The 25,965-nt window shown below is 55.1% G+C and overlaps 1 protein-coding gene across 5 annotated transcripts in view; it reads right to left on the bottom strand.

The window, feature by feature from the left end:
• Window positions 1–5,666: 5,666 nt before the first annotated feature.
• The window catches only part of LDLRAP1 (low density lipoprotein receptor adaptor protein 1), a 24,195-nt gene continuing 3,896 nt past the window's right edge, over window positions 5,667–25,965 (bottom strand). Inside the window, exons 1-10 of one of the 5 annotated variants that reach the window (XM_006934412.5) lie at window positions 24,060–24,404; window positions 20,497–20,639; window positions 19,542–19,654; window positions 17,485–17,599; window positions 11,925–11,997; window positions 11,449–11,535; window positions 10,774–10,904; window positions 9,285–9,319; window positions 7,562–7,707; window positions 5,667–6,896 (exon numbers count right to left, since the gene is read on the bottom strand). In XM_006934412.5, coding sequence (XP_006934474.1) covers window positions 7,563–7,707; window positions 9,285–9,319; window positions 10,774–10,904; window positions 11,449–11,535; window positions 11,925–11,997; window positions 17,485–17,599; window positions 19,542–19,654; window positions 20,497–20,639; window positions 24,060–24,201 — 984 coding nt within the window. In that variant the 5' untranslated portion in view covers window positions 24,202–24,404 and the 3' untranslated portion in view covers window positions 5,667–6,896; window position 7,562. Of the gene's footprint in view, window positions 7,708–9,284; window positions 9,320–10,773; window positions 10,905–11,448; window positions 11,536–11,924; window positions 11,998–17,484; window positions 17,600–19,541; window positions 19,655–20,496; window positions 20,640–22,666; window positions 23,521–24,059; window positions 24,408–25,965 lie in introns of those variants that run through there. The other 4 variants (XM_006934413.5, XM_045035324.1, XM_045035325.1 and 1 more) reach the window with 4 other exon arrangements.

Raw genomic sequence — 25,965 nt, 5'->3', positions numbered from 1 at the left:
ACGCCCGCTCCCCGCTGGACTCATGTGTTCCCAGGCTCACGTTCGGGCATGCACGGGCCTGACCTCGGATGACCGTGGTACCCCTGGGGCCCTTGCACCACCTTTGCGTGTGGCCTGTCTGCACTCTCGTCTCTCCCCGCACAGGACTTCCTCATGACTGTCTTGCTCAGAAGCCGGTCGAAGGCCCCTGCCATGGAGGCCCCACACACCTGACCTGCTCTCGGACCTCGCTTCCCAGATTTCCTCTCCAGCCACACGGATCTTGTTCCTTCTTCTGTCCCTGACACATTCCGCATTTCTGCCCGCCTCAGGGGTTTTATACTTGCTACAATGCCCCGTCCTCAAATACGCCACAAGTTTGGCTCCTTGCTTCCTGTAGGTCTCTGCTCAAGGTCCCCTGCCCACCCTGTCGCCCATCCCCTCGCCCTGAGGTGAGCATCTTCATAGGCCTGAGCACCAGAGACTGATTCATATTTGCAGGGGAGGGGGTTCGGTGTCCCCTCCCCATAGTGAAACGTCAACTCCCGTTTCTTGCCATGTTCCAACCACCTAGAACCCTGCCCGGCATACGGGGGTACTCAATGGTGAGCCCAGCCAGCATCCAGGGGCAGAGGCCAGGCTCACGTGCAGACAGCCCTGGGGTGCGGTCCTCGTTCTGTCATTTTTCAGGTCACTTTGCCTCTCAGAGGCTTGGCTCTCACAGGGCTGTCACGAGGATCAACGATCCCGTGTGACTCTTGGTGCGGCACCTGAGGGGGGTCACTGTGGCAGGTAGGTTTTCTCTGGACTATCCACCCCCCGGAGTGCAGGGTGGGAGGGGTGCCAGGTGGTCTGGTGGCTGTTCGGCACCACTTCCCTTCTAAATTTTTTTCATAAGTTTATTTATGTTGAGAGAGAGAGAGAGAGCACAGGGGAGGGGCAGAACGAGAGGGAGAGAGAGAATCCCAAGCAGGCTCTGCCCTGTCGGCCCAGAGCCCAATGTGAGGCTCGAACCCACAAACCGTGAGATCCTGACCTGAGCCGAAACTGGACGCTCGGCCGACTGAGCCCCCCCAGGCGCCCAGCACCACCTCCCTTCTATGTGCCCTGTTGGATCTCAGGGCTAGAGGCCTACAAACCACTTTCCCACCTCCCTTTGTGAGCTGACCCCAAGCAGCTTCCGCCTGTGAGACCGGATCACATGAGAGCCGCAGGAGAGGGGGCGCCAAGATCCCTGACAGCACTTCCCTCCACCCCAACCTTCCCCGACTCCCCGAGACCTAGCTGGGGCCTCCTTCATGCCCCTAGCCCTGCCAGCAGAGTCTCTTTATTAAGAGATGTATTTCCTACTTGAAACTGCTAGAATAGAATGTTTCTTGACTGAATCCCAAAAGGACAAGGAAGTTTCTCAAGTTTTCCCAGAGGGCACACTTTGATGGTGGCGACAAGCCGGACTGTGCACTCGAGTGGCATCAGGGTAGAAGGTGGGGGGACACGACTCATCTCCTCTTCCACTTTGCCGCCGGGAAAGGTGGGGTGAGCCTCTCCCCTGGGCTGAGTGAGGTTGGTCTTCCCCACCCCTGCCTCGCCCCGCCCCCAGAGCCGCCCTCACAACAAGGACAGAGGGACAGCGCCAGTGGACGGTGTCTTCGGCCCCTTATGATACCAACTAGTCCTTAACTCATTCATTCCTCAAAACGCCCTGGCTTGGACAATACTATTATCATCCTACTTTCCCCGACAGGGAACCGAGGCCCGACTATGAAGTCGTTTACGCGGCTAAGAAGCGGTAAAGCTGAGATTCGGGCCCAGGCTGGCTCTAGAGGCTGTGCTCATAACCACAGCTCTTGGTTCTCTCTTCCAGGGCTTGTGAGCCGGCAGCTTGAGCTGCAGATGAGACCTCGGGGCTCGAGGAGGGGCTGAAGAGGTGATGAGTTGACACCCACTCCATGCCTGGGAATTCACCAGGCCCTTTCTCCAGCCCTTCTTCTAATCTTTTCCACTTTCCCAGAAGCCCCCGGGCCTCGAGCACATGGTCCTTCCCAGCGAATGTGGGGAAGGGACTTCTCTTTCCTCCCTCTGGGGTGGAGGATTGAGCAGGAAAAAAAAAACAAAAACAAAAAACTATGGCTGGAATATCAGCTCTGCTTAACTTCCCGCACAGCTTGGGGAAGTCCAGTCCCTCTGTGGGCCTCAGTTTCCCAGCTATAAGCAAAGTGGGTGGGCTGGAGGACCATTAGGGGCTCTTCTGGCACTAACATTCTAGAATGCCGCTTTGAAGACATTTGGAAAACTAAGATGTCTGGTCAGGGCAGTGAAGCAGACCACACACGTTTTACCAAACCAGGCTGGGCCGTGCGTGGCGGAGACTAAGAGCACCAAGTCCGGGGCACCTGGAGAAGTCTGTCCTAGGATGGGTTTGTCTCCAGAACAGATACCCTGCCAAATGGACCATGGCGCCCCAGAGGCGGGTCTTGCCTGCTGATCCAGGGTGCCTCCCCCTTCAGGGTCCTCATTAGGAAGCCAGGTTGGCTGACCCCTTTTGGATGAGCTGACTCCAGTGAATGACAGCCACTGTGCCAGGTGCTATGCTGAACACTGGGCCCACAGGGGTCTCAAACACGGGCTCTGGCTGCCCAGAGCTCAGGGTAGCGAAGGCAGTCTCCAACCTTTGTACCCCCCCTTCAAGACCCAGCAGGAACGCTCCCCTCTTCCAGAAGTTCTTGCTGGCTTCCTCAGCTCTGACTTCCAATGTCCACCTGGTGTGGTGCAGACCTGGCCCATGCCCAGCTCCCTGGGGCATCGTGACCCACAACCCCTAGACTGTGAAGCGATCAGGACGGGCTCCGGTGGCCCCACCCCACGCGGGGGCTCAGCAGGTGCAGTCAGAATTGTTGCTTGGCAACCAGGACTTGTGACACAGCTCACATCTGTCCGGGCTGGAAGCACCAACCTGATCCAGCATCTGTGTGCCGAGCGCCTGGCTCAGAATGTTCCTAAGGAAGCAAGGTATCGTCCAAACGTTTCAAGTGACCCACAGGGAGGCAGGGCCATTCCAGGTCGGTGGAGAACACACAGGCTTTGAATCCCAGGCCTGCCTCTTACCACGTGTGGGAGGCTGGCAGGCCACATAAGCTCAGCGAGCCTCAGTTTCATGGTCTCTAAAATGGGCGTATAATGCCTACTAGCCCAGTCACTGTGCAGCTGCTTCAACTAGCTGATGTGTGTAGGTGCTACCAGTGTTCCAGAGCTGTTTTCCCCTTCCTGGTTCCTCTGCGGCTGCCCTTCACCACCAGAAATGAGTGCAGTCTGCTGTCAGAGGAAGCCTTCCTCCTCTCAGAGACCCCCAAGCTCACTCTGGCCACCCCTTCCCTGCCCGCCACAGGCTGGGCAATGCCCACTGGGGGGTGGGGTGGGCACTACCTGGCGCTGACGTGAGGAGACACGGCTGCCAAGCGTTCAACTGGGCATGTCCAGAGAAGCAGCCCCACAGGGCAGCTACCTGGTTACAGGCAGGCAGGATGTGTTCGGACCAGTCTGGAAGATGGCCCCTGTCCCAGACCCTGCCACTCTGCCCGTGGACGCCCCCACTGGCCGGCAGCTCTCATCTGTCCCCTGGGAGAGGCTGCCCATTGCTGGGTGCGGGCGGCTCGGCTTGGACTTGCCCTTCACTCCACAGGGTGGGTAGTGCCGTGTTAAGTACACAAGCACTGCAGTCGGGCCACCCCCCGGGGTGGGAAACAAGGTCTGCTCTTTACTGGCTGTGAGACTTTGCTCAACTCATTTATCCTCCCTGACCCTCAACTTGTCCCATCTTGAAAATGGGACCGCGACCACCCATCTCCTAGTGTGGTTGTTACAACCAGTATCACCAATGTTAGGTGTAAAGGACCTAACAGGGCCTGGCAGGTATCCAACACTGGAGAAAGGTTCACGTCCTCTAACAGATAAAGGGGCCACCTGCTGTGATCTGTATACACGCGGTGGCAGCGGGGGAAGGCCAGACCCCAAGCCATAACTGAGGGCACGGAATCCACCCCAATTCCTTATCTGGGCTTGTTGAGAAGTCCTTGGAGAGGTTTAACTGGGATGGTATCTCCTCCTGGGAGAGGAGACCTCAACACCCACCCGGTGAAGCTGAAGGTCACATCAAATCTGAAAGGCGACTCTGTTCTTCCCGGCTTCATCCGTTATGCATGAAAGAGCAGACGGCGAGTGCTCGGGATTCATAATCTGAGACATCCGGAGACTAAAGGCACTGGCCAAATTTAAACCGAAAGATGAACTTGTTGGGTGTCTTTTCAGATTATGGGAGAAGAAGAAAGGAGAGAATTTCTTGGTCATCTACGATCCACTCAGAATTCACAGTGAGTCTGCCTGACCGGCTGACATCACAGGGACCTGTGAACCACCTCTGGGTTCCAGGCATTTTAAATATCACTGTTTGGAAGGGACAAAGGGATAAATGTTGGACACCCCCACCGGAGCCTGAAGAGAGGGGCCTTTCTGTGGCAGACACCGGGGGGCTAATAAGAGGCTAGGAGCAACAGGACTACTGGTGTGGCTCCAGGGAGGTCAGGATGTGGTGGGGTCAAGGGTCAGACAAAACTGAGTCTGCCCTATGGTTCTGCAAAGTACTGGGCACATGACTGACTTTCTCCCCAGCCTTAGTGCCTGCAGGAAAGGAGCTAAAAAGCACCTGGGCTCAGATGAGATTATGTTTAGCACAGCACCAGGCACATAGTAAGAGCTCAGTTAACAGCAGGTGCCTTTGCTATATCCATTTTACTTGGACTTCCTTAAATGTACTTAGCCCAGGGGCACCTGGGTGGCTCAGTCAGATTCCGACTCTTGGTGTCAGCTCAGGCTTTGACCTCAGGGTTGCAAGTTCAAGCCCCGCATCGAGTCTTGATCTCTGGGTCATGGGCTGAAGCCCCAGGTCAAGCTCCACATTGGGTGTGGAGCCTGCTTAAATGTATTTGGTCCAAATGCCTTTTGCTCTGAATGAGCTTTGAGCTCTCAGTAGCCACAATGACATAATGGTTCCCCCCGAGTCTCACAAAACCCAGGGAGGGTGGGGGGCATGGAGCTTGTTGAACCCTCTTCCCAAACAGGGAAACTGAGGCTCAGGAAAGAAGTGACTGATCCAGTGTCACCGCCTGAGCTAGACACTTTCCACCGTCCTCCACCCTGGTCCCTAGTCACACCAAAGCCACACCTCCGGAGTCCGTTTGGACCCTGCCTGGACTGCCAGCCCCAGCACGGAGCCCCAAGCCCAGTCTGTGTTTAGCAATAGAGTCCATCGAATGAATGAATGTCACGGACCCACGTGAGAATGAGATGGAAACGATGGTCATCCTCCCCAAGAAAAGCGCACATGTGGACACACACGTGATCATACGCACATTCGATGGGTTCACAGACCCCTGACCAGGACGCCCTGACCTAGGTCTCTGTGGCCCTGGATCACTGGTGTGGCCTCTCTGAGCTATCCAGGGACGACCTCACCACACCCCACATCTGCTGGGTGAAAAGGGGCTCCCAGCTGGGCTTCCACCAGGGGACCACAGAGCACTCCCCACCACCACATCTCGGCCCGTGGTCACTGCTGTTATAACCACTAAAACCAGGAAATGCCAAACCAACCACGCTCCCACATGGCCCCAGGCCGCTCCCTGCAAGTGCTCTTTGTATTTCAAAAAGAGAACCTTTATTACTTATTCTTTTCCTCATTAGAACAACTTTAACAGCAACACAAAGTAAAGCATAAGACTTATCTGCAGACACACTGGAGCATACCCAAAGGCTTATCAGCCAAAGACCACTGTGAAGGTCAAGTCTGTCTCTCTGTCTCTCTGTCTCTCTCTCTCTCTCACACACACACACACACACACACTCTCTCTCTCTCTCAAGCATGGCCTCTCTTGGGGCTCCCAGATCCTCCTGCCAGGGACAGCTTGTCAGGCCCAACATGTGCTGCCGCGTAACAAACCCAGGGGCCAATACCAAGGAGGTCTGGGCTGGGCAGCAAGGTGCAAGAGCTGGGCAGGGAAAGAAATGACCCCGTATTCTGACAGACTCTACAAATGCCACCCCACTCCTTGCCCAGGCCCTTCTGTCTTTGTGCTGATCCAAGTGCTTGGACAAGCAGATTCTGAGAAATGGTGTGTGTGTCTCCTGGGCTGGTGAAACCTGCTCGAACTGTGATCAGTGACTTGAGCTTAGCAAAGCCAGGCCTGGGAGGCACCTCTGGGTGGAGAAGACTCTGGCAGCTCTGATGGGCGCCCCGAGGGGTGACGTGGTGGGGGGGGGGGAGGGGGGAGGAAGGAAGACTGAGGACAGACTGCTGCTGACATGTCCCGACCCAGGGGTGAGAGTCAGGAAGAGGGTGACGTTTCCAGAGTTTGGTTTTGTTTCACCCTCCAAATTAGCATCAGTACTTCCATTTGCACGGAAGTCGGCAGCCAGACAGCTAGCAGGGCACGGAGGCTCAAGCCAGTTCTGTGTGGAAAGGCACCAGATGGTTTGTTATGAAACACATTTTGGTCAGAAAATAGCTGGGGTTTTTGGTTCCTGGGAGGACAACAAAACCAGAAAGGAGGTGCAAGCTGGGAGAAGGGAGGGTGAGAAGGCAACTTTGGCATGGGATCTGGTTCTAGTGTGCGCTCCACCCCTTCCACGTTTGGGGCCCATTTCCTTGCCTGTAAAACGGCGACCAGATAGTCCCGACCAAGTCTAGGTGTTGGGCTCCACCCACTGTCCCAGGGAGCATGGGGACTCGGGGCTCAGAGACACCCGCGCAGACGAAGCAGGAGAGTGGGCACACGCTCATCGACGGGGGGAGGGGCGGGGCGGGGGACGCCGACAGGGCAGTCACACAGAGATGATTTCCACTGTTGCAGTCAGACCCTGGGAACCTACGGGCAGCCAGACAGGAAGCTCTATGCCAACAGCACCATCGAGGAGCCCCCGGGGGCCACACCCGCCGTGTGTGCTTTAAAGTGCCAGCTACGCGTTGTCTTTGGTCAGGGGCTGCCCCTCTGTCTCTCAGGGCCCGGGGAGGGCCAGGGGCTCAGGCCCACACCTGCTGGGGCCCCGGCACAAGACTCGGGGCTCTCCTGAAGCCACAGGGCCCTCCTGTGCTCAAAAATGACAGCTTTCTGTAAGGTGTGGGGACACCTCCAGGGAAATTTGGGTCCTTAGAAAAAGAGAAGGGACAAGAAATGCTTTGGTCACTGTCCTGATACCCACAGCAGAACAGAGCTTTCTCAGGACAGGGCAAAAAGCTGGTTAAAACACTGCACTTGTGCCTGATGCAAAACTGGCTTCTGAGGTGAACCAGGAGTCGCTGAATAAATATTCAAGGCATCCTTCAGTTCTTAGGATAAGAGTGTGGCAAAAAAAAAAAAAAACAACTTCTCCTTTCCCCCTGCTTGACCGGACGCGGCTTTGATTTGCAGGCCAACGGTGCTGCCAACCGGAAGAGGGTGGTTGAGGGCCCTGGAGCTGGCCACCCCCCCCCCCCCCCCCCCCCGGCCACAAGAGGCTTTGGTCTGTCACGTGTCCCGCCAGCCCCGGGGACCTCAGAAGCTGAAGAGGTCATCCTGCTCGGCGCCGCTGCTGTCAGGCTTGTCCCAGTCGACAGGTGAGAGGCACTGGGCGTAATGGATGTCCTGTGCTGTCAATCCAGTGTCCAGGACCTGAGGGTTCGTCCGAGACTGGGCAAGCCTGGAAGGCAGAGCTGTGTGAGCCGAGGGTCCCCGAAGGGGCTGGCGGGGGCCTGAGCAGCCAGTCCAGGGTCAGAGTGAGAGGGCAGGGATGGGAGAAGGCCAGGACACCGGGGCCAGAAGGGAAACCCCAGGATGTCAGGAGAGGTGGAGCCTCTGACCACAGTCTACCCTTGAGGGCTAACGGCTCAGAACACTGGGGGGCAGTGACATTCCCGCCACGGAGAGAGGGGCTCCACACCCCCGGCTCCACCAGGAAAGGGCAGGGAAGGGCCGTGCTGGCGAGGTCAGTGAGGGGCATGTGCGGGACGGAGGCAGTTCAACTAGGAGACTACTGGCTAGAGCTGTGTTCAATACAGTGCTGTTCAAAACACAGACTTAAAAAGGAAGAGAACCCAAACATCCAAAGAACAGGGGGGAGTTAAGTAAATTACGGCTCAGGTCCTTAGAAGCACGTGAGGGAGCAGTGAACAAATGAGGTGTTTACAAGGAGTTGTTAACAGCCTGGGGAAACACTCCTGGTATGTCAATGTTAGGTGAAAATCGGGATCCCCAAATGCAAATACCATGAGCTGATCAATGCCAAAAAAAAAAAAGAAAAAAGAAAAAAGAAAAAGAAAAAAAAAGTGTATATGTATAGGATTAGCGTGAATTAAGCCCAAAAGTCTGGGCTGTGGGATTATAGGATGGTGTTCTTTCCTGTTTAATGCTCTGCTGACTTTCGAAGTTGTTAATAAAGGGCACATGATACTTAAGTAATCTGGAAAAAGCGAACGGAAGATTTTCTTAAAATGAGGGGGCTGCAGTCAGTTAGTGAAGTTAGTGAAGCAGGGAGGACAGTGAAAAGAATGTCTGCCTCCACGAAAGGGCCAACCGTGCTGACACCCCCCCTCTTCCCTGGGCTGCGTCGAGGGGTATCTACCAGGCTCCAGCAGGAAGGGGCTGGGGAGGAAGCAGAGGGCTGCAGGGGGCTGCCCAGGGTCCCCAGGGAGACAGGGGGTCCTGATGACCAGGCCCAGTGCTCAGAACCCTGAGCTGCCCAGGCCTCTCTTCAGCCCAGCCTTCTCAGTGCCCTGTCCCCAAGCTGAAGGTAGTCATGGCTACAGGGAGGGCCCCTGGGAAGATGGGGAAATGCCACCACCCTCAGGCAAGACCAAAATACCTCCTTGCTGTGCCTGACATCCCTCCTCTGTGTTATCGCTCTACGGGCTTAATTAAGCATTGCCCCCTCCCTGCCCCTTTCCACAACTGCAGAACCTCTGGAGGGAACAAAGCCTGCAAAAAGCCAGGTTCTGAAGGCGACACCAGGTGCAGGGCGAGGAAATCAGCCTGAGCTGCGGAGTGTTCAGTTCAGCTCAGGCCGTGGTAGAGAAGCCACAGGAATAGCTTTTGATTCAATAGCAGGGGCTTTTTAGCAGACACAGGCAACCCCGGATAGTGAGTTCCCCATCCCTGCAAGTATCCGAGTTGAGATTTTTGCTCTGGAGAAGATCAGAGTTCATGTTCTCAGACAGGCAAAGGACCCCGGAGAGCAGCCCACACCTCCTTCCCCAGCACGAGGAGCCCAGCTAACGTTACCTTGAAAATGCTTCATCCAGGCCGTCATCCAGCTCCTTGGGGAAAACAAAGCAGGAGATATGAACCCTCAGTGGGGGAGCACATGCTCACAGCCAGGGTGTCCCAGCCCTGGATAAGCCACAGGGACTCTGGACACAAGCACAGGGGTCTGGTGGGTGCCTGGGGAAAGAGGCACAGGCAGACCCCCCCACCTGGCGACAGCCACGTGCATCTCAACCCAGTGACTCAAACCTGGGATGCGGAACAGGAAAAAGAGCACAATTGGGTGGGTACAATTCCCAGCTCTGCCACTAGTCGAGTGACACCTTGGGCAAGTTGCAGCTCCTCTTTGGGACTCAGCTTTTCCTTCCGTAAAATGAGTGGGTTGGATTGGATGAGGTCTGTGGCTTTCAAGTTCCAAGAGCAAGAGGGTAGGGAAGACGGTGTTCTTGCTTTCATCCACTTCCAAAAGCCATGCCAGAATTCCAAGCTCATGAGGGATTAAATGATGGCAGGAATCCCAGGCCTAGGTGGGAAAACACTGGCAAGGGCTCCCTGCAGCCTTCCTGAGTGGATGGGTGGGTGCCAAGGGTGGATCCCAGGCAGCAGAGAACAGGTTCGCGGTGCCTACAGGTGGCCCCCAACAGGGACCAGGATATGAGTTTTCAAGTCTGCCAACATTCCAGATTCTTTAAAATTAAACAGACATGACAAAATAACGATTCTGCAATGGATTCTAGACGAGGAAAAGGACACGGGGAGGCGGTGGGGGGGGACACGTGGAGAAATGTGACTATGGCCTGTAGATTACATAACAGTATCAGATTGATGTTAATGATTTTGATCACTGTAACTCAGTGATGTTAGATGCTGACATTTGGAGAATTTGGATGAAGGGTGAACAGGAATGTTTTGTACTGTTTTTACAACTTTTTGTAGTTCTAAAATTATTTTCAGATGAAAAAAAATTTTAACTTTTGATAAAAAAAAAAAAAAACAACAACCCAGGTTCCTCTGGGAGACTCTGCAGGCAGAGGTCATCATCTTTATTGAAGGGATGAAAAAGCTGAGACACAGAGAGGTCAGGGGGCTTGCCTGGAGTCACAGAGCGAGTCAGAGGCCAACTGCTGACCGCCAGGCCTCAGACTCCTCCTTTAGATGGTGGGGCGGGGACGGGTGTCAGGAGCAAACTGTGCCCACACCAAGAACAAGGGAGCCTTTAGCTGGTCCTGTGGTGGGCCGACTATGGATGCTCAGACCAAGAGGCTGGCCATTGTGTGGAGACAGCTGTGCTGGGAGCCAAGCCTGCTGGGGAGGCAGCTCCGAGTTCAAAGGGGACATTGTTTGCCCCCCACCCTGGGCCTGGGCACTGCTGGGCTGGGTCTGGCCCTCCCGGAGGACTGAAGTCATGCGTGCCAGGGCCCAGGTCCTGGAGCAGCCTTAGGCCTCAACCAGGATCAGGGCTCACTGTGAGATCCCTATGGGGTCCCCAGGCCACATGACCACTCACCCAGACAACGCTGCTATTGTTCAAGGCTTGAGGCCTCGGTGCCTCATCCATGTTAGTGGTATTAGCGCTGACTGTGGACAGCGGGGCCTTGGCCGTCTCTTCCAAGTCCAGCAGGTTCCCAGTGGCAACCACTAGGAGGGGTCCAGTCAGGTGTGTCAGTGGGAGGAACCGCCTGTTTCCAAGCCCCATCTCCCAGCCCGATCCTGGAGCCTCCTGGGCCGTTGTGGTCTTGACTCCCTCCTCAGGCATGGCCTTCCCAGGCCCATCAAGCAGACCACCCAGAGCCCCACCTGGGCACCTCCCGAAGCAGCTGGACGGTGAGAACCTCTACCCAACTAACATTTTAGGTTGAAACTTTTACATTCGGAACAGGTGTTAAGTTTTGTTAAGCGATCACATAATAAGATGTTATACGTATACAGAGAGATGTATACATACATTTATATAGCTGCACAGGAACATATTTGCAAGAACGTGCACCAAAATGAGCAATCTTCCCTTCTAACCACATGTTCTAATTTATCTATAATGAACATGTATTATTTATTTAACAATAAAAGACAAATAAAACACCAAGGGTTTGCCCCAGCCCAGGAGGGAGGGGGGCCCTCAGGATGAAGGGCAGACCCAGAGACATGCAGCGGATTCTGGTCCCACCCCCTGCCCAGGACTCACAGCTCTTCAACGATGGGGTGTTGTCACGGAGGCCCCCACCCAGGACGTCCCCTCCTTCTTGGCTGGCTTTCTCCCTCTTCTCCTTCTCTGTGGGACCAAGGCACAGGGCGTTGGAGCCCCACTCCCAGCACTCGCCGGGCAGGGGAGGTCTGCGGCCACTCTCAGGCGGCAGGCATTAGATCTCCAGCAGAGAGGAGAGAAACTCTGTAGACTTAATCCTCACAATCACCCTGGGGGCGGGGCGGGGGGGGGACAGCTGTTCCCATTTCTTCACAGGGGGAACAGGGACTCACAGAGGTGAAGGGACCTGTCCAAAGTCACCAACCAGGCAGCTGATGAAGTGGAGAGTCAGGCCTGGACTCCAGGGACTTTACCACCCACCCCACCGCCTCCCCCGCTCCCGCCAACTCCTCTCTACTCTGTCAGCTTCCCCAGCTCCACCCCCACCCACCACAGTGTCCCTGAACAAGGCTCACCTTCCTTGGACACCTGCCAAAACTCAAAGGCAACTTTGAAGGCCTGGGCTACTGTGAGGGTGACAGCCTGGGCCTGAAAAACAGGAAGCGGGGTGGGGGATGGGTACAGGTCAGGCAGGTAACAGCAAGTGAGAAATGTAGGCCCGGAGGCTGAGGCTCCGCTCCTTCAAGGCTCTGAACTTCCAGACAGGCAAAAGCAGAGTCCTGGCCCCGCCCAGGTCACCAAAGCAGCCTGGGGTGTAATGAGGCCAGAGCCACTCCAGGCAGCTGGGGGCCCCAGGTTCAGCACCTGTAGCCCAGCCACGGCTCCCACCTCTATTCCATTCCCAACCTTTGCAATGACTGCTCACCTCCACCTTTTCCCCTTCCCTTTGGGCTTCCCTATATTCAATTAACTAGGAGGCTTACTTCCTCCAAGAGCCCTCCCTAATTACCTGAGGACTTCACACAGAAACTGAGTCCTTGAAATTAGAGAACAGAAAAGCCAGAACTGGAAAGGGCCCAGTCACTGCCTGAATGAGCCACAGTCAGAAGCAAAGGTTACACTCTGGTTAGCCCTATGCTGGGTTGGAGGGACTTACAACTGGATCCCAAAAAAGGGAGGAGGAGGCTTGTACATTGCCTGACAGGAGCAAAATGTCAATGTGTACCTGTGTCAGGGCACCAAAACCATTCAGCGCCATATACCTGTAAGAGGGGGCCACATCTTGGCCTTTCACCCCTGAGGAACTCCCATCCACCCCTTCAAACCCGACTCAGACGTCACCAGCTCTCTCAGGTCACCAGCACTGGTGCCCCACAGCTCCACCTACCTCTCTCTGGCATCATGCATATGGAAGTGTCACCAGTTCACATGCCTGTGTCACCCTATCCGGGCCGCTGCCCAAAGGCAAGAATCTAGTCTAAACACCCCTGATCCCCAGAGCAGGCCAAAGCCCTCCAGAGGTGCAATAGGCTGGCTGCACTCCATCTGCCCAAGGGGCAGGCCTCCTGAGGCCTCTCTTGGCCAGGACCTGCCCCAGCCCACATTCATCTCAGCCCCTTCCTCTCTCTGCTTCCAGTTCAGGGTTAATCACAGTCCGGCTTCTGGGAGCGGGAGTCCCAGAGCTCAGCTGTAGCCGGAAGCGGCATCTAGTTTCCATCTGACAGCCTGGGCCTAGGGAAGAAAGCACCAGATTCTTTCAAGTGCACAAGTTCAGGCCTAACCAGTCTCAGACCCACTCTCACACCATCCACCAGACAACTTGGTTTAATTGAGAAATGAAGCTGTGGCTACTGCCTTCAAAAGGCTTTTTTTTTTTTTTTTTAAATTTAAAATCCTTAAACAAGCTGACTGATCCATGCCAATTAAACTTCACGAAGTATAAAATCTCATTTGAATGTCTCCGTCATTTACATTTTTGATGGAAGTACTGGCGCTTTATGGCAAAAACCTAAATATGGTAATTAAGTATGAAACTCTTCACAGCTGTTTACAATTTAAGCTGTCACGTCTGAATCAAGTTTAATAGACCCAGTTACCATTGAGAATTGCCCATGAACTAAAAATATGGGCTGATTAGCAGCCAGAGTCAAATCACTATACACCCAAGAAAGGGCTGGTCACCTAAGGTGGCAGGGAGATGGAAACACCGCGATTTTTGCCTCCAGGATATCTGCGGGCACAATCCTGATACTGTTTTTGCATAAATCAACTTGTTCATTTGCATACATCCCCGCCCTTTTGCCCCGAAATCCCGAGCTGTAAGTAAACCAAATATAACCCAAGATGCACATGTGTGCAGGTGGCTGCAAGCCCAGGCTGGGCAGGGACTGGGAGCGGGGTGGGCCCGGCTCTCTGGGGCAGCATTACAAGAAAGGACTGCTAGGGCCTGCCCACCCCCCAACCCCCGGGAGGCCTGCCTTCCCTCACTCCACAGGCTGCGAGCCCAGCCCTCCTCAGAATGCCTCTGGCCCGTGGCATTCTTCTCACCAGGACTGGGTTCTAACACCCAGTGTTTCATGTCCCTGTCTCGTTCCCAGTAACCAGGCTGTTAGCTCCTTCAAGGGGCCAGGTCTATCTAGCTCAGGACCCCCCCAGGATCCCAGATCCTAGCTTGGTACTCCCACCAAGTCGGGCCACGTGTCCCTTATGGCCCTGCTGCCCCAGAAGCATAAATCCTGCACAAAAGGATTACCCGAGGCATGCCAGTGCCCACGTGAGGGAGAGCAGCTCTGCCCCCCGCCTGCTCGGGGTAGAATCAGGGGGTGTCACCTTGCTTGCTGTCAGTCCACCTGCACTGTATTCCTGGGTCCCCCACTGAAGCCCTAACCCCACCTTCACTTCAGAACCCAGAGGCAGGCTGCAGTGCTGGCCGAGGCCTCCCAGCTGGGCAGATGGAAACATTTCCTTGTAGAGAAACTCATCCTGGCCGTGCCTAACAGCAGTCACCGGGAGAGGGAGGCCTGGTGGCATGCTGCCCAAGCTAAGCTGAACCGGTGGGTGACCCAGAAAGGAACCCCTTCCCCTGACCCCGGGTGGCCACAGCTTCTCACTTATGCAGGCAGCCAGGCGAGAAAGAGTGGGGAGGTGGAGACTGTGGGCCGCCGGCCAAAAGCAATGAGGGCTATGTCAGCATCCAAATTCAAGTTCCCCCTGGCGGGCTGCCTCTGCTTTGCCACACCCCAGCTCCAGTGACATGGGAGTCCTCACCCACCAATCCTACCATTTAATTCTGCACCTGTCTTTGCACATGCTGCTTCCTGTGCTGGGGTGCACGCAGCCTTTCACCACCCGGACCCCCTTTGTCTTGGCCGGCAAACTCCCACTCACTACTCAGCTCTCAAAGCTCGATTCAAAATGTCTCCTGCTCTGGGAAGTCTTACGGACCTCCAGTGAGACTTAAGAACTTCCACCCTAGAGCCACGCCCCCCAGTTACTGAATCCTGGCTCTTCCCCCCCCCCAACCATCTTGTTGGTGTCTCCATGGCCGATCCCCTGGGGCCCCAGTGCCCACCACAGGGCTCAGCCCCGGGCCAGGCAACAGTGACATCTGTGGAGTGACAAGTGACACTTGTCAGCAGGTGGGCTGCAGAACCTGAGGCCCTCGTTTCACCTCTGCCTCCTTCTCAGATGTGTCCACTAAGCCCTGAGAATCTCAGCATTTCCAACGTGGCCAGGCTCCTGCCAGCTTGCGCTCGGCTGGGGCCTTAGGAAGGGCACAAGAACACCGCATCTGCATCAGGTGGCCCATACACTGCCCTGGGCTGGGCGGGCTGAGGGGCTTCCCCGAGGCTCCCTGAAGCGGGAAGGCCAGCTGGGGGAAGGATGGGTACGCTGTGATCGAGCCAGTCAGCCCCTGGCACAGAGGACAACGTGCCGGGAAAAGTGAAGAGCCTGGGCCCAGGTGGCCCGCAGGAGCCGTTCCCTCTGCCGGATTAGGGCGCTGTTGTCAGCACCAAGCAGCGGGTAGGCTGTTTTCCTCAATAACTGACCTATTGGCCTGGGGCAGGGTGATTTTGTTCAGGCCTGTCTAAAGTCCTCTGGCCCGAGGGCAGGCCTCCCTTGAGCCCCTGGGCCAGCATCCGCTTTCTTTTGCCTCCGACCTTCCCTTCCCAGAGGAAGCCTCTGCAACTCAGAGCCCCTCCACACCAGGGTCCACATTCTGCAGCAGTGGCCGTGGGCCAGCTGCCCCAGCCCAGCGCCTGCTCTGGTCAGTGGAGAGGAAGAGACAAACAATGGAGACGTAATGAGCCTGTATTTTTAAGTCAGTGTGGCCTCATAAGAGACAAAGCCAAGAGTCACTGTGACAACAAGGCTGTCATGGGAGAAGCCACTGTAGCTCAGGGACCTGGGGCATCACGAGGCCTCGGGTGAGTGTCTGGCGACACTGAGTCTGCAGGAAAGAAACAAGGTGCACAAAAGAAAGGGGCCTTTCAGAACAATCCTGGAGGTCACTGAGGTGATCTCTTCATTCTGCTGATGGGCGGGCAGCCCACAGAACGGCAGGGTCTTATCCACAGTCACACAGCACATCAGCCAGGATCAGACCCCTAACTGGTCTTGTCCCATAGTGCTCCCTACACGAGACCTGTGAATCACAGCCCCAAAAGATGTCCATGTCTAATCCCTGGAACCTCTGAGTGCTACCTGGCACCACAAAAGGGACTTTACACGTGTGACTGAGTGGAGGATTTTGAGATGGAGGGGGATTATCCTGGATTCCCTAGAGGGCCCAATCGCAAGGGGCCTTGTAAGAGGGAGGCAGGAGGGTCAGAGCTAGAAATGGCAATGTGACAATGGAAGCAGGAGGGAGACTGGAAGGGGCTTCACCGCTGGCTCTCAGGTTGGAGAAGGGGCCCGGAACCAAGGAATGGTGGCCTCTAGAGACTAAAAAAGGCAAGGAAGTGTGTTCTTCCCTAGAGCCTCCAAAAGGAACACAACCCTGCCAACCCACTTAAGACTTCTGACCTCCAGAACTGTAGCAGAATAAATCCAGGTTGTTTTAAACCACTAAGTTTGTGATTTCTCACAACAGCAATAGGAAACTAATACTATATCTCAAGCAGGCCCTGATGCATAGCAGGAAGCCTGAGGGGCACTTAAAGACTGTGATGTCCTTGACGAGTCCTGGATGAGAGGGGTAGGGGAGAGGATCCAAGGACCACTGGGCATGGGGACTGGGGCTCTGGACTCTGTACACAGAGGTCAATGGAGGCCAACCCTCAACGAGCAAATGTCAGGAACCTCCTCACAGAGCAGATGCTCAGACCTCAGGGGCCTCCAAAACGAAAGCCCCAACACCAAAGGTGGACACAGCCTGGCTGCTGTCCCAAAGTTCAAGACAAATGCCCAGAGACCACTGAGGCCCCACCCATCTCAGCCGGACACGGCCAGGTTGTAGCCTGGAAACTGGGGCAGGGAGCTCGTGGCTCCTCACGGTCGCGCCGGGAGGGGAAGAACATGGGTTCGAACCCTCACTCTGCCCAGCTGGCTGTGTCATCTTCAGCAACAGCTGACCTCTGTGAGTCTGCTTCCTCATTAAAGCTAAAAACAATAAAGACAGTAACAGCCGCCACCTCACAGAGGGTTAAACAAAAAGATCCCTTAAAGCCTACCACTGAAAGACACACATCGTAGATGCGAAAAATAGCCATTTCCCTCCCCACTCTGGCTACAGCAAGCCAGGTCCCTTTGCCATTCCCGGGACCCTCTGATCACCATTCCCCAAGGACTAATTCCTACAAGACCCTGCACCCCCAGACCATGCTACAGACCGCCCCCACCCAAATCTCAAATCCAATCACTCACGTTACAGAGAGGAAGGTGCCAGGGCACTCACTGGGGACACGGGACTGTCACCACCCACAGGCCAGGCTGACCGCCTAGGGCAGCCCACTCTGACAGGGCTGCGGCCTTACTCAGTGCTCTCAGCATCCTCTTGGGGTCCCCGGGGATTTCACACTTCCTGTTAAGTGATGCCATCTTTGGGTCCTGCCTCCCCTACCACACAGAGCCCCCAAGGGCAGGGTTGCCAAGGCAAAGCTAAAGCCTGCCTAGGCCCAGCCTCTCCGCACTGACCATTTTCCGCTTGGTGCAGAGGAAGGCATGGCACTCGAGGTTCTCGTTGTGCTGGCTCTGTGCGATGTACGCAAACACTTTGTCGTGCATCTTGTCTGCTGTGCAGTAGGAGATCCTGAAAGGCAAGTGGGAAGTGTCACCAAACCCCGGCATGGGGCCTGACCACATCTGGGATGCCCCATAGGGCATCTCCTCTGAGTCCTCCAGAGCCTCCTATCCCACTCCCTGAAGGTAAAACTCAGGAGATGTGGCCTTGATCTCTGGGCCTGGCATTCTGGGTCATTGATGGCATGGGGGGGGGGGGGCGGGTACCCAGGCTAGGCACAAAGGAGCGGAAGGAAAGACTGAGGGCACCTCCCCCCGCTGCCCCCCACTGAGCCACACCTCAAAATGGTAATAGCTAAGCCCTTCTTTCTAGATATCACTTTATTTAATTCTCAGAGCTGCCCGAGATGGGCTCCATTATTCCCACTTTTCAGATGAGAAAACTGAAGCTTACGGTCTCAGACCACCAAGCTAGTGGCAGAGCTGAGATGTGCGTTCACCTGAGGATTCCAGAGGCTGGAATCCTTCAGGGCTTGCGCTGACTAGACAGGGAAGGGGAAGCTGGACACTTCCCCGCCCACTGATGCCCTGCACCAGGCCTCCTCTCCCGCCCAGAGGTCGGAGGAGTTCTAGGTCCTCTCTCCCAGGGTGACTGAGACTGCTGGCAAATTCTCCCAGAGCTGTGAGCAGAGGCGGAGGAGCTGGGAGTAGCATGAGGGTGTGTGAAGATGGCCAGACCAGGAGCCCCATTGGGTCCAGGAGGAACACAGAACAGCTCCCTCCTCTTGGAAAACCTGCCCTCCCATCGCGCCCCCCCCCCCCCCCCCAGTCTGCTGCCTCCCTGCTGGCTGCTCATCCTGAGAATCTCAATCTGAGAGGAACTGGCAGCCCAGAGGTGGGACAGGAGCTCAGCAGACTCTTTCCCCAGTGTGGCCCCAGCTTTAATCAGACATGGACACGGGGATCAGCACCATTAAGACCCCCAGGCCAGCAGCTCCCTCTTCTTTATCTCAGGGGATCAAGCTTCCTGCCACCTCCCCTGGGAGGCCTTCCCAGGTTTCCTCAGACAGGCCCCTTCTTCTCTGCCCTCTTGGAAAACACTCTAATCTCCTATTTCTTCCCCTCCATTCCCTCCTTGAGGGCAGGGGCTGAGGCTTCCCCTGGTTAAAGGAGGCAGGCAGAGTCAGAAAGGTGAGAGGAAGACACCAGCCAGAAACTCTAAAGCCACACCCTCCAACACACCCCCACCCTCAACGCCCCCAACACTGCTTATGCTTCAGCGGATGGAACCACCTGCTTGGAGACAAAGCAAGAGGGTGGAGGAATGCCTGGCAGCTGGGTGCCTGCTGGTCAGAGCTCCAGCCTCGGTGCTCCCAGCTCAGCTACTACCTCACCGTGGGGCCCTGGGCAATTCCCTGGGCCTCAGCTTCTCCATCTATAAAATGGACTGTCCCTTCCAGCGCTGAAATCCTACAACTGATCAGCCAAGAGAGGGAGTGGGAAGAGCTTGCGGTTCCAAGGGCTAGGCTCTGTCTCCTTGAGAATGGCCACCCCCCTGCCCCCATACCATTTATACTCTGGCCTTGGACTCTGCCTTGAGGCCTCCCTGAATGCCTGGCCAGATGTCCAGAGCTGAGCTGCTATATTCACAGCAGAAGGAAAAGGCAGCGACTCCGCAGCCCTCTGCTCCAAGCCTGACTCAGCAGCATGCTTGCGGAAGGGGAGTGGGAAGGAGGGTCCTAGCCCTGACTAGGCCTCAGCTGCCTGCTGCAACTAGCAATAATGACAGCAGCAGCTGCCTTTTAACCAAGCACCCACTGTGAGCCAGGGGCTGTGTACTCAGCACTTCCTAACAGCACTGGGAGGTGGGATCTGGCTCCTCCCCCACATACACACAAGGAAACTGAGGCTCCAAGTTCACCCAGACAGGAAGTGCTGGTGCATGGATTCAGGAAGGGCACCCCACCCACCGCCCCAAGGCACAGAGCGAGGGTGGCCAATGCTGAGCATACCTGTAAATGGACACGTTCTCAATGAGCTGGTTGGTGATATTGTCGGTCAGGATAATCCCCCGTGGTGACACCTTGAGAGTCACTTTCTGCAGCTTCTTCCCGCTGGCCTTTGCCTTGGGGCAGACATGGGTCAGAGAAGCCTGCCTGCCTCACTTGGGAGCTGCTCTCATGGGCTACACCTAGCTGGTCTAAGTCCCAGACCTGAGGCCCATGTGAGGTCTCAGAGACGGCAGACAAACCGGGGAAGACATTAGTCAACAATGCTCTCTTCTAATAAACACAGGGACAACTGCTGTTCATTAAGTACCCACTGTCTGCCAGACACTGGAACTTGAGTCATCTTATAGGCAACAGAGCTCCTCCCGAGGAGGAAATAAGTGAACTCAGACAGGTCAAGGGACCTGCCCAAGGACACACAGCTAGGAGGGACTTCAGGCTCTGAGTGCTGAGTGGGCTATCTCAACCCAGCAGGATCACTCCTGGGGACTCTCCACTCTACCCACTGCACCTGTGAGGGTCTGAGCTGAGGGGTCTGAGACCACCAAGGGAAGAGCATTTCTAGGCCACGTTTACTCAGGAGGGGGAGTAAGGGAGTGGGGAGATCTGGTCTCTGGTGGGCTACCCTGTCCCTCAGGCCACAGGGCAAGTGGTTGGGTGACAGCAACCTCCCCACTACTCCTTGCACTAAGTCACTAACCCTTAGGCAGGGGACCCGAGTTGGGGGGAGGGGAGACTAGGAGGGGCCATGGCCACAACAACGGGAGAGGAGGACACTGACCCTGACCCCACAAGCCCAGTGGCTCCTGTCTACCAGAGTCCCTAGGCCAGATGCAAGGGGACTCAGGGCAAGAACAGCTCAGATGCATCCAATCAGGGGAATGAGCAGGGGATGAGTGGCACCCCAGGAAGAAGCTGGCCCTTGGCTCACGGCTCCCCCACCCTGATCGGGGCTCACCGTGGCCACAATCCTCTTGACGGCAGCAGCCGACAGCTCCTCGCCCTTGGGCTGCTCCACCAGCGTCATGCCCAGGTACTTGAGGCTGAAGAGCATCCCCTCGAGCAGTGTCTCCCGAGTGTCCGTCCAGTTCTCTGGCAGCTCTGGGCAGGACGGGGACAGGCCTCAGACCCTGTCCTCCCGGCCCACATTTCCTAGGAAGACCTAGCAAGGCGCACTGGGGTCGTCCATCTATCATTACTTTTTATCTATAATAAAGGAATAACCCACCAAGCACCATGGCAAGAAGTCTTACGTAAAATATTCTCATTAATCCTTAGGACAACCTATGAGGTAGGACGCTTTTATCATACCCACTTACAAAGACACTGAGGCCCAGGGAGGTGAAATCACCCAACCAAGTCCACTGAGCCAGCAAGTACAAGAGCCAAAATCAGAACCCGTATTTTCAAGTTCAAACTCTTTAACACAAACTTGCTGAGAGCAAACTATGCTATTTTCTTCCTGAATCTTTCATACAATCCTGTGAGATGGATTTTATCCTCACCTTACAGATTAGGAAACTGAGGCTCAGAGAGGCAAAGTCATCAAAGTCCACATGCAGTGAGTAAAGGGCTGGAGTCAGAACAGAATTCAAACCTGGATGGTTCCATGGCCCCAGCCTGCTCTGCATAGCCGTAGAGAGGAAGAGAGGTGTGGTTGTGGTGGGGAGGGGGTGATTTCTCAAATGACATTGTATGAAGGCTGCCTGAATCAGCAAACCTGGGTTCAAGTCTAGAGCAGGGCACATGGGAGGGGTCCTCTGAAAACTCTACCCACAACTGAAGTCAGGAAGGTTGGAAAAGGCCAGCTCACTGGGTAGGGGAACAGACTGGGAGAGAGAACTGGAAAAGCCCCTACATAGCCCTACTCATGTGAGAGAGGACCCTGGTCAGACAGAGGAACAGGAGGGCAAGTGTGGTCTTCATGAGTGGTTTGAACCATCCCCAGGGTTCTTCCTTAGCAGCTCAGGCCCAGAGGCACCAGATCACTCAGCAGGGAAGTAATGAGGACCGAAGAGGAAGGAGGTTTCTAGGAATCCTTCCAAGCCCAATCAGCAGGACGAATGAACACTCCACGATCCTGTCAGTCAGCATCTCTGATGCTGCAATGGAGGAGGTATTATGATTTTACCCATTTTACAAATGAGAAAACTGTGAGCTCTTCAGCTCACACACAATCTAGGACAGGGCAGGATCCAGATAGGAATCAGTTTCCAGGGTCCACCACAGAGATGGCCAGGGCCAGCTTCTCTGGACTACTTTTTGGGAGAGGAGCTAGGACAATCCTGTGCCCTCCCTGCTCTTCCAGGGGCCCTCAGTGGCTCTGAAGGAAGAGCCATAGGAAGAAAGCTCAGGACTGGGCATCACCTACAAAGCACAGGGCAGTGGGCCCCACCTACAAAGCACAGCAGGTTCCGGGGTTCCTGTGCTACTGGGCCCAGCTGGAAGCACTGGGTCCTCTACCCTGTCTGGGCCCATGCTGCTCCTTACAACAACCGTCCTGGAGTTCTAGTCCTCCAGGGGCTCTGCCTCCTTCTCCACCAGCCAGAAGGAGCCTTGTATACCCATATCTCTCTGGGTTTGATTTGAGCAGGCCACTGTCCCTTTCCGAGACTGCTTCCTCATGAAAAAGAATCCATGTGTGTTGAGGGAGGGTACAGGTATACCCAGTCCCCCTATTTGAGACCCAGGTGAGCAGGGACTTGCTGACTGGTCATCCAGAGCCTGGCATGCAGCTGGCACTCCATATTTGCTGAGAGAAGAAATGACCTGGACAACTCCAAGTCTTCTTTCAGGCCTGCAGGGCCACCCTCAGCTCTGGGCCCTGGCCCACTGCCCTCCAACCTGTGCACTTGGGCCACCACCCCAACACGAGGCCCAGTCCCTGCTGAGAAGCCCCCAAAGTGACCTTATCCTCTGCTGTATCAACCATGAGGCCTATTTCATTTGATCTTCCAAAAAAGAATCAGAAAGTCCCTGAGGTGTCCCAGTCCTGCGTTGGGTGACAGGGGCCCCGGAGCAACTCAGACCCGAGCCTTGTTCTTAAAGAAACCGAGAAAACCACCACATCATCAGCGCAGAACAGAACTATCAAGTAACACAGACAACAATAACAAAGCAGCTCTTACCATTACTTCTAACATTCACAGCTGCCTTGCAAGCAGGCATTCTTTCATTCCGGTTTCACAGAGGAAAGGGAGGCTCAAAGGACCAGTAATTTGTCACAATGGTTGACTCTCAAGTTGAAGCTCCTGACCATTAGCCGATACTAACTTCCCATGAGGCAAGCTACCTTCATTTTAGCAAAAGGTTAGGAGGAAGTTCCTAGAGCCAGAGATATTTCCTCCCACAATTCCTAATTCCTTAGGCTTCCTCTCTGTAGGTACTCAGAACAGCACTTTCAACCCAACATGCATCTAAGCAAGAACGGCAAACTACATGTCGCCATGCCTATCACTAGTGTCCTTGGCAGACACTGCCAATCAATTGCAGCTCTATTCCCTCTGATTTACAGGCTTTGGACTGTTTCTCAATACAAGGCTCCAGGCAGGCAACACTAATCAATCAGGGGTGGCCTTGTTCATCTGCCTATCCACCCCTGCTCTACAGCAAACATCCTTGCTCCCCCCATTCTTATGTCCCTACTCTCCCATTTCCTCAGGCTCAGCCTTTCCTGGCCCCTCTCCAAAGCCACTTCCGCTCCTTCCATTCCAAAGGGCCAAAGCTTGCCAAGGTCACAGATGACCTTTTTGCTGTCAAAATATTCCCCAGTCCTCCCTGACCTCTGAAATGTTTGTCATAGTCTGCATTCTTCCTTCCCTGGCCTGACCCTTCCCCTATTCTATGGCCTCCTGCATGAGGAGGGCCCCAGTAGGCTGGTTGCCACTCATCAGCCATGGAGACCCTTTGCCAGAACTCCTCACATGACAGATGATGAAGCTGAGGCCCAGAGAGGGATGGGACTTGTGCAAGATCACACAGCAAGTCAGAGCTTTCTCCCCCTGCACCCCCACCCCCACCCCAAGCTCCTAATCTACTACAGGCAATTCTCACAATGACTACTGGGGAATGACAGTCTCCTCTCCCACAGTCTCCTCTCCCACAATAGCCCTGCGTGCACAGACAGGCACATGCACACCCAACACAGAACACACACACGGAAGCTCCAACCATGTAGAACTTCTTCCTCCTGATGTAACATTTACTTTCCCACTCCTACGCCTTTGCTCAAGTTCCTTCTACCAGAAATGCCTTTCCCTTCGTTTGATTGAAACCCCTTGCATCCACCCTCATCCAGGAAGCCTTCCTTAAGGGCAAAGGCCTTAATCCAAGAATCCTAGTTCTGACATTGAGTGATCTTGAACGAATCAATTCCCTTCCCTGAGCCTCGGTTCTCTCATCCATACAATGAGGGTAACAACAGTCCCCAGCTCACAGGGCTGCTGTTTCCACCCTCTGGTGAAATAATAATGAAATTATTAAACGTAATGTGCTTAGCAGAGGGCCTGCCCATGGTCATACCTCCTGATGGGGCCTCATCCCTCCTGTCAGTGGGTTGCCTGTGCCTCTCTCGAGCGTGGACTTCCTTCTCCTCCTCCGACAGCCACATCACCCATAGCCAGCAGCTGTCTTCCATCTGCCTTCTTGAAAGACTTCCAGTCATGTCTGTCTCCCTCAGCAACTGGAAACGGTGAACTCCTGGCTAATGTTGCTTGCTCTGCTTCGTCCTTGTCCCCGTTCCCATTACGCTGCCCTCCCAGGCCCAGCAAGATCCTCCTTCCCCTCTAAGGAGGGAACCCTGCTTCGGCTCATGTACTTCTTCTTTTTTTTTGAATGTTTATTTTTGAGAGAGAGACACACAGAGCAAAAGCGGGGAAGGGGCAGTGAGACAGGGAGACACAGAATCAGAAGCAGGCTCCAGGCTCTGAGCTGTCAGCACAGAGCCCGATGCGGGGCTTGAACTCATGAACCATGAGATCATGACCTGAGCTGAAGTCTGACGTTCAACCCACTGAGCCACCCAGGCGCCCCCTAGGCTCCTGTCCTTCTAGGTATGACTCATCCTTTCAGTATAAGGTCTCCCACACCCTCCCTGAAGAAACCAACACGTAAGAGCACTGGATAAAACAAACACAGAGTTCACGCCTGCTCACCATCCAGAGACTAGAGGCCACATGCTCCTCCCTAGGAAGAGCCTGGGACTTCAGGAAGAACTCCCAGAGGCCCCTGGGCAAATACAGGCCTGAGTCCACAGCCCTGTTCCGGTCCTGGTTATTTTTGGCCCTGTGGTGGGTAATGACTGTGCTATTTTAACTTAGCAATTTTACAGATGACCCTGCTGTCAGAGTTGGCTGGGGATGGACCATATGCCCAGTTTTACTTGCGGCTGCAAACGTGTGCTCTTTCCTCATTAAGGTCCCCTGCCCGGGATTCAGAGCTGGGCGAAGGGACCCTGTGCCCCTTTTGCTGCCCAGGAGACCCAGCCTGGCTGGTGTCTGGAACATCAGAGCTACAGCCAAACCCAGGGGCCATGGGGAAATCTCGAAGGGCCTTGGCCTCCAGCCTCCTCCGGCCTGGTGGGGAGATGGCCTCAGAAGCCACAGAGTGACATCTCAGAAGGGGACTCAAGCTCTGCCATGACCTGGAATGCGGTTGCTTCTCTAGGCCATAGCCTTCTTGTCTGACAAATGGGTTCAGTCCCTCAAGAGCATCATTCAGAAACGGGTTCAGCATGTAAAAAGTGCCAGGCAAATTTCCGAAGTTGTTAAGATTATCCAAAGAAAATTATTAAATGGTAACGGCACAAGCTCTCACTTCCTAGGCACCTCCTTAGTCTGTAAGAGAAAAGCACGCTGTCAAGGTTAAAACCATGCGGTCTGGAGACGGGCTGTGGGCTTCAGTCACGCCGCCTCCCTGGTCCTCAGTTTCCTCACTTAAAAACTGGGACAAGAAGCATGTCCACCCCGTGGGGTTGCTGTGAGGGTGAAATGAGTTCACATGCCAGGTGGGCTTAGAATCATGCTTGGTACACACTGAGGGCCACTGAAGTGTGAGCTACTGTCATCACCACGGGTCAAGTGCAAAGAGCTTGGATGTGCACATAGCCACCTGCAGTATTTTGTGAGGAGAGGCAAGGATATGCAGGACCCCCACTTCACAGATAAAGCAGCTCTGAGGAGTCTGGCCATGACTCATAATTGACAGAGCTGGTCTTGGCCTCCCACAGTGCTGTCCACCCACTCCTGCGGCCCACCAAGCCCCTCCCCGGGCCACGCAGAGGTCAGAGGGCGGGCATCGTGTCCTGCACGGCTGCCTGGACAGAGTGCCCTTCGGTGGGCAGGGGTGACCTGACTCCTGCAAGGCACACATCCTTCCCTCGGCCACCAGACCTGTGAGAAGCAGGGCCCCAGCCTCCAGTTAAATGTCC

Source organism: Felis catus, chromosome C1, assembly GCF_018350175.1.
Source record: "Felis catus isolate Fca126 chromosome C1, F.catus_Fca126_mat1.0, whole genome shotgun sequence".
In the NCBI taxonomy this organism is placed as follows: domain Eukaryota; kingdom Metazoa; phylum Chordata; class Mammalia; order Carnivora; family Felidae; genus Felis; species Felis catus.
Note: the sequence above shows the minus strand (reverse complement) of the source record. Positions and strands in the feature narration are given on the sequence as shown.